This window comes from Xenia sp. Carnegie-2017, unplaced genomic scaffold (assembly GCF_021976095.1).
Source record: "Xenia sp. Carnegie-2017 unplaced genomic scaffold, XeniaSp_v1 HiC_scaffold_3, whole genome shotgun sequence".
In the NCBI taxonomy this organism is placed as follows: domain Eukaryota; kingdom Metazoa; phylum Cnidaria; class Anthozoa; order Malacalcyonacea; family Xeniidae; genus Xenia; species Xenia sp. Carnegie-2017.
Window position 1 is genome coordinate 8,704,921 of NW_025813493.1, and position 12,225 is coordinate 8,717,145.

Genomic DNA, 12,225 nt, shown 5'->3' on the forward strand with positions numbered 1-12,225 from the left:
AAGTAGGATTGAAATCTTTAAGTGTTAGAATATATAAAACAAATGCACATCTCAACTTATTATGACAATAAGAAATAATGAGGAGAGGGGAGGGTTAATGAGGAAGGAGCTGTACGTCATATGTTTTTCACTGTAAAATAAAAAAGTTCAAGAAGAGCAAGTTTTTTTGCGATACGGTTTTTATTATAACAAAAAAGTACTTTTTATTTTTACGCTACATAGCACTCATACAAACTATCAAGAAACAAATAGAACAACTACGCTAGATTTGGAAAATGTTAATCATTTTTCTTTCATCATGTTACTGTTGAATTTTGCTGAATTTTCAAGGAAATTGCTTTCGACAAGCTATAAAAAAACATAGTTAAGTTTTAAATTTTCAAAGTAAGGTAAAAAAAAGCAAACTATGAAATACGTTATTTTCTAGGCTCAGTTGATTGGCACAGAAACATTTTAACCGGTCCATAATTTTTCGTAATGGACCACCGTCAAAACGCGTGATTTTCAAACAGCAAAACGGAAAACCATTTACAAATGTAAGTCGAAAAACGATACAATTGGAAACCGTTTAATTTTTACTGACAAAAACTAGAAAAGTGAAAGTCAACCCATACAAAACAGCCAAGACGAGAAAGAAAGAAAGCTTCGTTCCAGGTTAAATAATGCCATATAATAAACCTTCTAATAACCTCACTTTCTCGGTCTTACTGAGAAATATCGGACCTCCGTCTTTTTGTACAGACCAAACTCTGTACAAAAAGACCTCTGTCCGATATTTTTCCGACCTCGCGCTCGGTTATTGATGGCTTATTAATTGAAAAAACGCCTCGTTATTTAGCAAGTATTATACACATACCTTTGGATTCAAAAATTGCTCCATTTATCAAAACATACTTATTATTCAGGCCAGTGGTCACGAATGAAGCATACGACAAAGCAACTTCCCAACCTGAGCCCATTGGAGATGCCGTAGTTATACCAGTTCGACGGTAGACCACGTTGTTACTATATACTCCATATACATCACCAACATCTCCAGCCTTAAAAAGAATATTTTTAAAATACTTCGCTAAAGATAGGAAATATTAGCTTTATATGAATCATAATGGTTATAATATATTAATCCTAACAAGGTTTTAATATGCACATGAAAAACATGTGACTTGAACTCGAGATTTGAGTTCGCACCTTTGGGATACTAGTCCGCCACTCTACCTGTTGAGCTACCAAGCCCACAGTGGTTATAACCAATTGAATACTACCTTGTTAGAAGGAGAATGCAGTAAAAAGAGAACAGAATGTGTCTTAATAAAAGATAATCACAGTACAATGCGTTAAAGATAGGACAGTTTTTACGTTTTCTTTCAAAATAAAAGTTTGCATGCTTCCTTCTTTACATAACTTTTGCTATAAGTAAATTGAAGACTGAAATGTTAGTTATTTAATTTCCTAATGTATTCGTTCTTTACATATATTCTTGTCAAAGACTGAAAGCAAATAATCTAAATTACATGACATAAAATTAAAATAACTCAACATACCAACATTATTGTTGAAAGAAAGTTCATTACAGTCTTGCATATACTTTATTTAAAGGCGTTAAGAATTGCCACTTTTAGCCCAACAGAAGTTTTTTATTAAGAAAACAAAAAAAAACCCAAATGTCTTGTCGTGACAAAAATGTTTCTTATAATAACACAGAATGCCTTTAGCAAGAAAAGCTGCTTTATTATGGGTGTAAGGTAAGGTTTGCTTAAGACATTGCCTTTTAAAACAAAAGAATTAAAAAGTTCTGCATGCAGCATGCTGTTTCACCTATCATGAGAAATGTAGTGATTACAAACCTCGATTTGCTTAAGATTTCCTCCGATTTGAGTCCAACGTGTTCCAGCACAATTCTGTGTTGATACACCAGAACGATACCAAATTTGATCACCTGCACTTACACCCCAGCATCCCAAGGCACCGCAACTAACGTATTTCAATGCACCAGGAACTTGCTTCCATCCTGTTCCTTGGAGGTTATTAGTTGAGATTCCTAAAAAATAAGAAACTTGCATTTTCAACAAATTATTGCTGGTGCTTTTCCTCAAAATGCGCTTGTTTATTGGAGATAACAGTTTGAATAACTTTTAATAACTTCATCATGTTTTGTCGTAAATGTTATCTGCATACTATTTAAAAATAGTGAGAAACTTTTGAAAACATCAGCCACTTATAAAAATAATAAGTAAATACCTAAACGACAATAAATTTTATCGTTACTGCTCACTCCATATACAATTCCTTCTGGACCAGAATCGATTTGTTTCAACTTTCCTGAGATTTGTTTCCAAGAATGTCCCCCCAAATAGAAATAAATATCATCATGTTTATTTACTCCCCAAACACCAGCTTCACCAACAGAAACGTGTTTTAGGCTTCCAGAAATTTGAGTCCACGAATAATTTTTGTTAAGGCGGTAAATATTGTCATGACGGTTCACACCCCACACACCAACAGAAAGGCCGTGATCAATCTGTTTCAATGAGCCTGCGATCAAACGCCATTGTTCTGTAATGGACGAGAAATTTATTTAGGCAAAAAACTGACAGGTTTTATGGTTTTGGCAGGAAATTTTAGCGACGAAAAGAAAGACAATTTATTATTAAAATTTAGATATTAGTCTTTTCATCTTGTTTACAAAATGCCCATGATATAATAGAAGTATATGACATCTTATGCTTTTTCGTATTAACATAACAATTCTCATGAAACGTTCGTTTTTTACCATTCGATCAAACAAACTTCTTATTATTAGGCATTTTGACCAGATTTTGATGCGGTTACAACAAAGTATTTCACTGACTTTCTTTACAAGCATGAATGCATGAACATTTTGACTTGGTAACCAGGCGATGTAAGTGGGCTACTTACCAGTCCTCTTTGTAAGGACTCTACTTTTACGAAACAAAATGAAAATCACCATGCAAAACGGTATAACATGGTTATTTTGAAAAAAATTTGATGTAGTTTCCATGGTTACCAATAAAAAATTTATAGTGCATCTTAGAAAACCTCTAAAATCATGTAAAATAAAAGCCTAGTATTATAAAACTCTATTGCATATGAAAGATTATTAGTAAAACTATCTAAAAATGATACTTTTGAAAAATTGAATTTTTCTTGATTTTTTTCCAATCGAGCCACCTTAAATGATAGAAACACTTGCGAAATATGGAAAAAAACTTGAAGTTGCTTGTGAAAGTATTCATTTCTTCCTTCCTTGCATGTTTTAAAACTCTATAGAAACTCGGAAAATGTTTCCTGTTTTTTAGTAATGTCCTGTCATTGTGTCTTAAGCAACGTAAAATTTTTCAATGGTCTATGAGACCATACTGAATAAAATAAATTGATAAATAATGGAAATTCCTTTATTTTTTATGCGTTTAGTGCATGCAAAAACAGCTCAGTGAAAGTATATACGAACATGCAAAATATCGACAAGAAACACCATTGGACAAATGATATTACGAGAAAAGCATATTACAGTCTGGTCAAAATTCATGTGTACAATTCACAATTCTTTACTGCTAATTAATCCTTTGGAAACATTTACGTTTTTAAATATTGTTTAGAATTTGGCAAAAAAACCAAAATGAATTCTAGTATAACCAAATCATCAATGTGCAAACAATTTGCTACTAAAACTACCAAACACAAGAGCGTTGTAAGATCGATAATTGGAGAGGGTGTCATACATATTCATATATGCAAGACTTTTGAAATTCGTTTTTCTCAATAGTTTAAAACATACATAAATAAGTATGTGTCCCAACTGCCCCCCCCCTCAGAAAATCTTACAATGTTTATGATCAAGAAACTACCTACTAATGCATACATTTAATTACCATTAAATTTGTATATTTTGTGATTTTCATCAATTCCATATACATGAGATAAGCTAGCTGACACGTGATCAAACTTGGGGGCAGCAACGGATCTCCAATGTGTTCCAGTAGGATTACAGGAGCTAATTCCTTCACGAACATATAAATTCCTATTTTTGTTCACACCGTAAACAGCCCCACTGGCTGTGGCCTATAAATAAAAAGTTGTCATACATGTTTAGTGCAAGCGAGTGGTGTCGTATGTAAAGATGGGGTAGCGTATGGAGATTGTGAAGAACACCCCTCTTTAATGGAGCAGGATCTCCTCATTTTAAATGGCGTTGAATTGGCATAATCAACATATATACAAATTATATTTTGTTTGGAGATAACATATGCGTATCAACAAAAATTGAATTTGTTTTAAAAAGGGTTGAGCAAGCCCTGTATTATAGTATTTTGCTCCGCCATGTTTTGATACAGTTGCTTGTTAGTTGCAATACTGTTCTTCAAAGTTTACATTCCAATTCCTAAAAACTAAGTATTGCTGATAAAGTTTCACAAATTACTTTGTATACATACGTTTGATCAAATAAGATTCAACTCGATTAAAGAAGATCAATTTCAAAGGGAATACAAGATAAAAAGCGGTCTGTCTAACGTTAACGGATAGAAAAGAGTACATCGTTTCGGTAAGCAAATTTTGTAAATATCACTTATGGGGTTGAATTCCAATATTTCTCTTCCTTGTAAATTTAGTAAAATTCCTGAAATGAAACTAATTTGCAGCAAAGCCAATTTTTCAAAAAATGAATTTAATATCAATTTATACAGTATCATTTCCATGAAAATTTTCTTACTCGCACAATACAACAAAAGGATAACGGCTTTGCTTTAATATTTGTTACGAAATTCTAGCCAAAGTATCACAATTATCAAAAAATGCTGACCTCAATTTGTTTTAGCGATCCTGTAATACGTTTCCAAGTATCTCCTTGACATTTAGAAGGAGTTACTCCCGTTCGAAAATAGATATAATTGTGCTTGTTTACACCCCAGCAGCCAAATTTTCCACAGCTGACATATTTTAATGCCCCTGACACATGTTTCCAGCCAGTTCCTTTGAGATTGGATGCAGTGATTCCAGTTCTGCAGTATATGCTATGCCCAGAATTTACACCATACACAATTCCTGTAGGTCCCGAATCAATTTGCATCAATCTTCCTGAATAAAAGTTAATGCAAATACTTAACTCTACAACGAGTGAAAATTGCTTTTAAAATGCATTTGTCGTAGTGAATGAAAATTGAATAGTTCTTCAAAGAACTAATGAAAACCAAAATAGAGATAGCTGTAAAAATAGAAGTGAATATAAAATTACAAATACTCTTCGTGAAAATAGCGGTGGTAAGTTTGTTGACTGACTACATGATGTAAGTTTTAGACTGTTGCGAAGCCAGTTCATTTTTTGTCTTCTACAATGCAAATATTTTTGTTTAGGATCACTGTAAGACAGTTATAAATGAATTGAACTTTCAATGAAATAAATTATAGTTTTGTTGAAAATTATATTAATGGAGTAAAAGATCGTGATGGCTTTGCCACTAGTTTTGTTAAACTGTCTCAGCTTTCTAGTTGCTGTAAAGAAGCAGACTTATTTCCCTTGTAGCGTGCCAATTTTATAGAAGAAGAAGCCTAAATGAGACAAGACACTTGATAAAAATGTAGAATATTAAAGAGAAAATTAACAATAGAACTAAAAACAACTCAGGTGAGATTTGGCCAGGCAAAATATCCAGACAATATGAGATTTTTGATGGTGTGTTTACTGTTTACATTTGTCATGAAAGCGCGTCATTGAAGTCCATAGAGACAAACATAATGTATTTAAAATTAAGTACTTGGACAATATCAAGTAGTCATTGTCGATCGTCCTATATAATGTATATATAATTCAATATCCGGCAAGGGGAACTCTGCTTTACACCGTCCTCACAAGTGTTCCTCCTTAAGAGTCCTCTTCAAACTGCCTGCAAATAATCTTCCACCCGCAAATAATACACCACCTGCAAATACTACATCAAATCAAGGATAAAGCCTGTGCATACATTTTGTAATCAAATTCAGTAACATTAACTTTTCTATTCGAGAAAACATTTGATTGAATTGTTTTTCTTTTTTTCTCAAAAAGACTTTATACAACAACTATAATAATACCCAATCCTTAAATCATAGTCTATATAGATCACCAGTGGCATTTTTTGATAGAAATTCCTCGTGTATCAAGTGTAAATGTTCCCCAAAGCTATACTACTGTAACTTTTGCGTTTGTCTTCGTTAAAATAATATATAAATTAAAATTAAGATTAATACGTACCAGATATTTGAGTCCAGCTTGTGCCAACTGGCGAACTGAATGTCACTCCTTCACGAAAGTAAATATTATCATGTTTATTCACTCCCCAAACTCCAGCGTTTCCAACACTAACATGTTTTAATGCACCACCGACTCTGGTCCATGCACTGCCTTTACGTACCCAAATTGCATGATCACTACTTACACCCCAAACAATGTTGTACGGACTTAAATCAAGTTGTTTAAGTCTTCCAGATAGCAAGGACCAGTTTGGATTGCTACTTTCAACACCTATAAACAAAAGTAATTATGAAATATAAAGGCAAATATCATGAAATATAAGGTTATTGTTATAAAGTCTACTATGGCTTTGTGTATGCTGAAATTCGTACTTTTAAGTATACAATTAGTTCGTATAAAAAAATATGTATACAATTAGTGTTGTTGAATTATTTCTGCTGACCTGTCAAAAACAACACATGAACAAAAAGCAAGAAGCACAGCATCTTCATATTTTGCAAATGGCTGAAACTGTAACGGAATAATTTGATTATGTAGATGGTGATATATGTCAAAGTCTTAATTTATTCTTTAGCATGTGCTATATTTTTCTATCAAAAGTACTAGTGGACAATACACATCCCAGAAAGTCGTGCTTTCTCCTGTTTTTATTTAATGCATTAGCTGTAAAGTCCAACAGTTGTTCTCGCATTAATGCATCAACATGTTTTACACAAGCAACTGCAAGCAACCCTTATTTAAAGAGATTAACAGGAAATCGCATCCATTATTAAAAAACGACGAAATATACAAACATAAAGACTGCTTGTTTGCAAAATTCTATTCTCATTCTGTTTTTGGTAAAGCGGCAAAACAAAGCAAAGCATATTCTCTAGAAGTTGGAGGAAATAAAAGAAAAAGGATTTTTCTTTCAATTTGTTTTGTTCTACCTTATGCTTATGTCAAGTGGCTGTGGTTATGTTTATGCTTATGCTGATGCTTGTGTCAGTCTTCTCCTTGTCCTCTTTTGTAATTTCTTTTGTCTTTATTTGTTCTTATGCTTATGTCTTCTTAGATTTTTACATTTAACGTGGTCACGCGTTAAGGTCATTATGAAACACAGCCTTTTTTATTTCAAATATTTATGCTATGGTGCATCATTGTGGTAGGGATCCGACGAATATATACTGATAGATAGACGACCCTTGGACATATGGAAGTCATGTATATTTCAAATGTTATCGACATCATTTTGAGCAGGGAGTCAGAAAATTGAACGACCATATCTATATAAATGTTATATATTTTACTTCTCCAGCCAAACATGTCAAGTTGAAATGTTCAGGAGAACAAGTGCTTGTTTACAATATCTTCTTGGCAAAGAATTAATTTAATCAAAGACCTGTCATTACCACACGGAAACTACGTGTGGTAATGCAAAATGCAATGTTTGATAAATATATATCAAAGTAATAATAATATATAAATACTATATCAATAAAGCAACATCCACATATACAGGGGCGGATTTAGCTTCGCATATGAACTTAGGCACAATGTTGCACCGTTAGCGCGACTTTTCTAGTTGGGGTTCAGGAGCATGTCCCCGCCCCAAGGTAAAATTTTAAAATTGGATTGCGAAAAACGCTATTTCCTTCGTTTTTGCAGTTGGTCTTCTAAAATATTTATTACTGGAATGAGCTAACATTCTTGCTCATAAATTATCGATCTTTGACAATTTCGCTCAATATCAGAGCTCTTCAGCATGCCTAGGAAACTCGCAGAAAAATATGCTTTGAGGGCTTCCGACATGGAGGCCTGGTTCATTACAAACTTGGCCTAAAAAAATTCTTTACGCTTCATCAACTTTTTTATGGAAATTCATTTTATAATGGACTAGTCATACCTATATGCTGATTACTATGCAAAGGGTTTTATGTCAATTTATTAAATAAAGTTGTCAACAAAAAAAGCAAAAAAATGTTTGTACATGTCGATCGTCCAGGTAAGTAAAGTCCTGAGAACGATTGTTTGTGTTTATATTGACTGAAGTTAGCAGCAGTCATCTTTACAGTCAAGAGTTAAAAAGGCATCATAAACTTTCACTCCTTACTACGAAGCTAGTTCAATTATTCTTTTGTCTTTTGCAAAAAGATCTATAATCTTTTCTATATCTGGCCATTTAACCTGGCAGCGGCCATAGTACTTCTTGCATAGTTCTTTAATCTTCGCAAAGTAGAGAACGACCTCTCACACTCACAAGAAGTGACTGGAATAGTACCAAAGATCTTTAACAATACTTTTATGTTCTCAAAACCTGGGAAATTTACCTGTGAGATATACCAAATGGATGAGCCTTAGTTGTCATGGTTGTCTCAGTAGGAACAGAAGGTGTAAACCTTAACTTTGTACACTGGGCTTTTTAGCTTGGGACAAGTGACTACTTCCCCTTCTTTTAGTTCCCTTTCCCTCCAAGTATCAAAGGCACATAATGATTGTGTTTGAATGCAGTTCCTTGAGGAGCTAAACCTTCAAAGCAAAACAAAACTCGCAAATAATTACTAGTGGAAGCAAAAGCTCTAGATAGAATTCGAGGTTCAATTCTTTGGTTAAATATTAAATTCCCTCATAAGCACTAGAGTATATGTCAGGATAATAAGAAAAAATGCTACAGGATGTAACTGAAGAGAGTGCCAACAAGCAAACAAACGCAGTCCATGCCATATCTTTTGCATTTAACACAGCTTCTGCCCTGACCAGTTCAGCAACAGAACAACCATTTCCAGCACTATCAATGGCTTCAAAAAAGACTGATAATAAGCACATAAAAATAATTCTATAGAGGTCATCAGCCTCAAAATAGTCACCACAGAGTTGTCACCAACAAGCAGAATCGACAATGAACTATAGAGGCAGTTGCCATTTGTAGCAGATCTGAAATAATGCTATGTAAATTTCAATTATCATGCTTCAGTTCATTTTCGTATATCTTATCTTAAGTATACTATTGAACACGTCAAGAAATAAATCAATAGAAACGTTTTAAATATGATCGAAATTCGAAAATTTGTTTTGTTTTGAATCACATAAATAAACCACAAATGACAAATCCATCGGGCATCACATCAAGTCAATTTGTATTTCCTTATATATTCTTGTGTAAGCATGCATGCATAACATGTCATAAGTTTTCTAACCTTAAGGCTACCAAATTTGTGTTCTTTGTGTTGCCACTCTGCGGTATGTAAAACTCGGCATTGATATTTCGTAAAATATCAACACCGAGACGATCCAACAAATTTTCGTTGGTGACAACGATTTTAACATTCAGGCAATCCAACATCTCTCCGTAGAGTTGAGCCATAAAAATCTCATCTTTCCTCGTAAAAGCTTCTTCTCTCAATCTGTGCTGAATTTCGCACAACACCGCTTGAACATTTCAGCAAAAACGGCGGCTCGTTAGTCAGCACAACGGCAATAAACCAATCAAGAGACAGATTTTAGTCTCCAAATTCAGCTCAATTTTAGGCGTTGCTGACTCTGTGCGGGTTAGCTATGTGTACTTCTCCCGCAAGTGAATTATAAATATTTTTAGCCACTTGATCCCTTAATCCCATGCTTAATCCAGGTCTTGGAAACAATAACATTGTTAAGTGACTGCACGTTGTTGCACAAATTTCTCATAATTCTATCCCTAACCCTGACAATAGTTTATTTTTCTAATGCTTTTGTTGTGAGGACACAAAAAATTTAATTGACTTTAGGATAAAGAATTCATGATCATTATGCACACAACGAAACTACTACACCTTACCGAGACGAGATTCGAACCTGCAAAAGACGTATAGAAAAATGCTCTTGGTCCTTTCGACTAAACGAAGTTCGTTTCACACACTGCAAATTGTTTTTATTTTAAACTAAGGGCATATAAAATTTGATTAATTTTTTCCGCTACTGTGAAGAATTTAACTACGTCACGTGCTGAATGTGACGTAGTTTCAATCCGCCCCTTCACTTATAGGACAAAACTATACCACGAACTCCCACGGAAATTACAAGAATCAAGATCTTTCCAACAACTTCATCCCAACACAAACGAATTGGTCACAAACAACTCAAGCAAACCACTAACCCAACAGCAAACTAAAATTATATACAAGGGATTAAATTACAACTTCAAAGACGCGAATAAGTATTGAAGCAATAAGAATTGAAATAATTTCGTGCCAAACAGGAATGTTGGGCTATAATTGAAGTGCCGTCAGGCACTCTTTGTACAATGACATTCAAATGCGCATATAATGTGCTTTGAAGTGCTGCCTCTTTGTATATGCTTATTGTAGATGTTAGTTTAGACTTAGATTCACTTTGTTTAATAAATCAATTTTCGGATGAGTAAAACTTCAGATCTTTCATCAAATTTAAAATATACGGTCTTTCTTTTGAGCATATGTCTTTATATCTTTTTTATTTTGGATGGGATTTCCTGTTTATCTCTTTCAAACAGATTACGAAGTAAACGTATATTTCCTACTTATTAATTGACAAAGATAGCCCAGTTATATCAAGAAAAATATACTTAATCTTGATTTTGATTATGATTCATTTTGATTTTCTATATTTTCCTAATATTTTTCATACTATAGAGCAATCTCAATTAAGATCAAGAGCATGGTGGTGCTAATCGAAACTAAGCTATGATATTGGTCCGTCTATATAAACTTAGCTATGATATTGGTCTTTCACCAGAAGTGTTTTTTCCGGAAAATTTTTACAAACCTTGATGTTCTTCATTTATTTAGTTAATTTAAGTTAATTGTCAAAGTGCGACCAATAGATGTAGAAAGAAAGCATCTTATAGCTAAAATTAACCAGCTTACCTGAGCTTAACCGAAGCCTGATAATGTCAAATTGTAGTCATTTGCTACACTTCGCTGCTTTTTGAGACACAAGGTCACATTTAACCAATTGATTGCATATGACGTTAATATACATTGTTACAGCGATATATAAGTGCTGAATGTTTTCACTTACATAGCTAATACATTCACACAGACACTTGCATTTAAACAGTTTTTGCAAGATTATTTCAGCGAACATGACGATTTTACAGATTGTAGATTGTCTTAAGTCAGTGGCGCGCAAAAGAAGAATACAAAGTAATTATTGTACGAGATTGCTCATGCAAATTTTTGTCTTTAAATTATTTGGTCTACCCAAAAACACGTATCAACAGAAGGAATTTCTCTTAGTTTTTGTTTCGCTTCAGAATTGGTTTAGTTTTACTTTTTTTCGGTTTATGCGCTTTTAATTAATTCTTGTGCTTACGTCGATGCAGGTGTTACAGTTTTCGCTCAAACTTTAGCTTATTTAAATTATTAAAAATCATTGCTCAGTCAAATCAAATTTGTTAACAGGATTTTCCCAAAATTTTCATTCCCTTTCAATTAAATTCTTACACAAACTCCCACTTCACAGTCATCTCACTTTTACGGAAATTTTGCAAATCTTAATTTGAAATGTTCTACGACAAAGCGTATTGAAATTAAACCTACTACGGCAAGGCAGTATACTGTTCTTTAATTTAGTTCATTTACGTTAATAGTCAAAGTGCAACTGATGGATGTAGAAAGAAAGCATCTTATAATAAAAATTAACGAGCTTACCTTTGAATTTTTAGCAAACTTGTCAAGTTCTTAGCGCTAACTCTTCTGAAGCCTGATAATGTCAAATCAGTAATGACCTTTAAGACAACTTTTGTGGTATTTTACACGTAGTCATTTGCTACACTTCACTGCTTTTTGAGACACAAGGTCACGTTTAACCAATTGATTGCATATAACGTTAATATACATTGTTATAGCGATACATAGGTGCTGAATGTTTTCACTTACATAGCTAATACATTCACACAGACACTTGCATTTAAACAGTTTTTACAAGATGATTTCAGTGAACATGACGATTTTACAGATTGTAAGATGGTCTTAAGTCAGTGG

At 33.4% G+C, this 12,225-nt stretch overlaps 1 protein-coding gene across 1 annotated transcript; it reads right to left on the minus strand.

The window, feature by feature from the left end:
• Nucleotides 1-161: 161 nt before the first annotated feature.
• On the minus strand, nucleotides 162-11,991 carry LOC124454450 (tectonin beta-propeller repeat-containing protein 1-like). Its single transcript, XM_047005259.1, has 9 exons — nucleotides 11,893-11,991; nucleotides 6,690-6,757; nucleotides 6,248-6,517; nucleotides 4,820-5,094; nucleotides 3,891-4,080; nucleotides 2,239-2,553; nucleotides 1,845-2,038; nucleotides 857-1,040; nucleotides 162-348 (listed from the first exon to the last, which is right to left on the minus strand). Exons 2-9 carry the CDS (start codon nucleotides 6,736-6,738, stop codon nucleotides 326-328), a joined length of 1,500 nt encoding a protein of 499 aa, XP_046861215.1. The 5' UTR covers nucleotides 6,739-6,757; nucleotides 11,893-11,991; the 3' UTR covers nucleotides 162-325.
• Nucleotides 11,992-12,225: the final 234 nt, after the last annotated feature.

Excerpts from the sequence above, each read along its gene's own strand:
- LOC124454450 (XM_047005259.1), bottom strand. The coding sequence starts at position 6,738 with ATGAAGATGCTGTGCTTCTTGCTTTTTGTTCATGTGTTGTTTTTGACA. Across the intron at positions 5,095-6,247 it reads AAGCTGGACTCAAATATCTG|GAAGATTGATGCAAATTGAT; the intron begins GTACGTATTAAT and ends ACTTTTATTCAG. Across the intron at positions 2,554-3,890 it reads CAAAATATACAAATTTAATG|AACAATGGCGTTTGATCGCA; the intron begins GTAATTAAATGT and ends CGTCCATTACAG.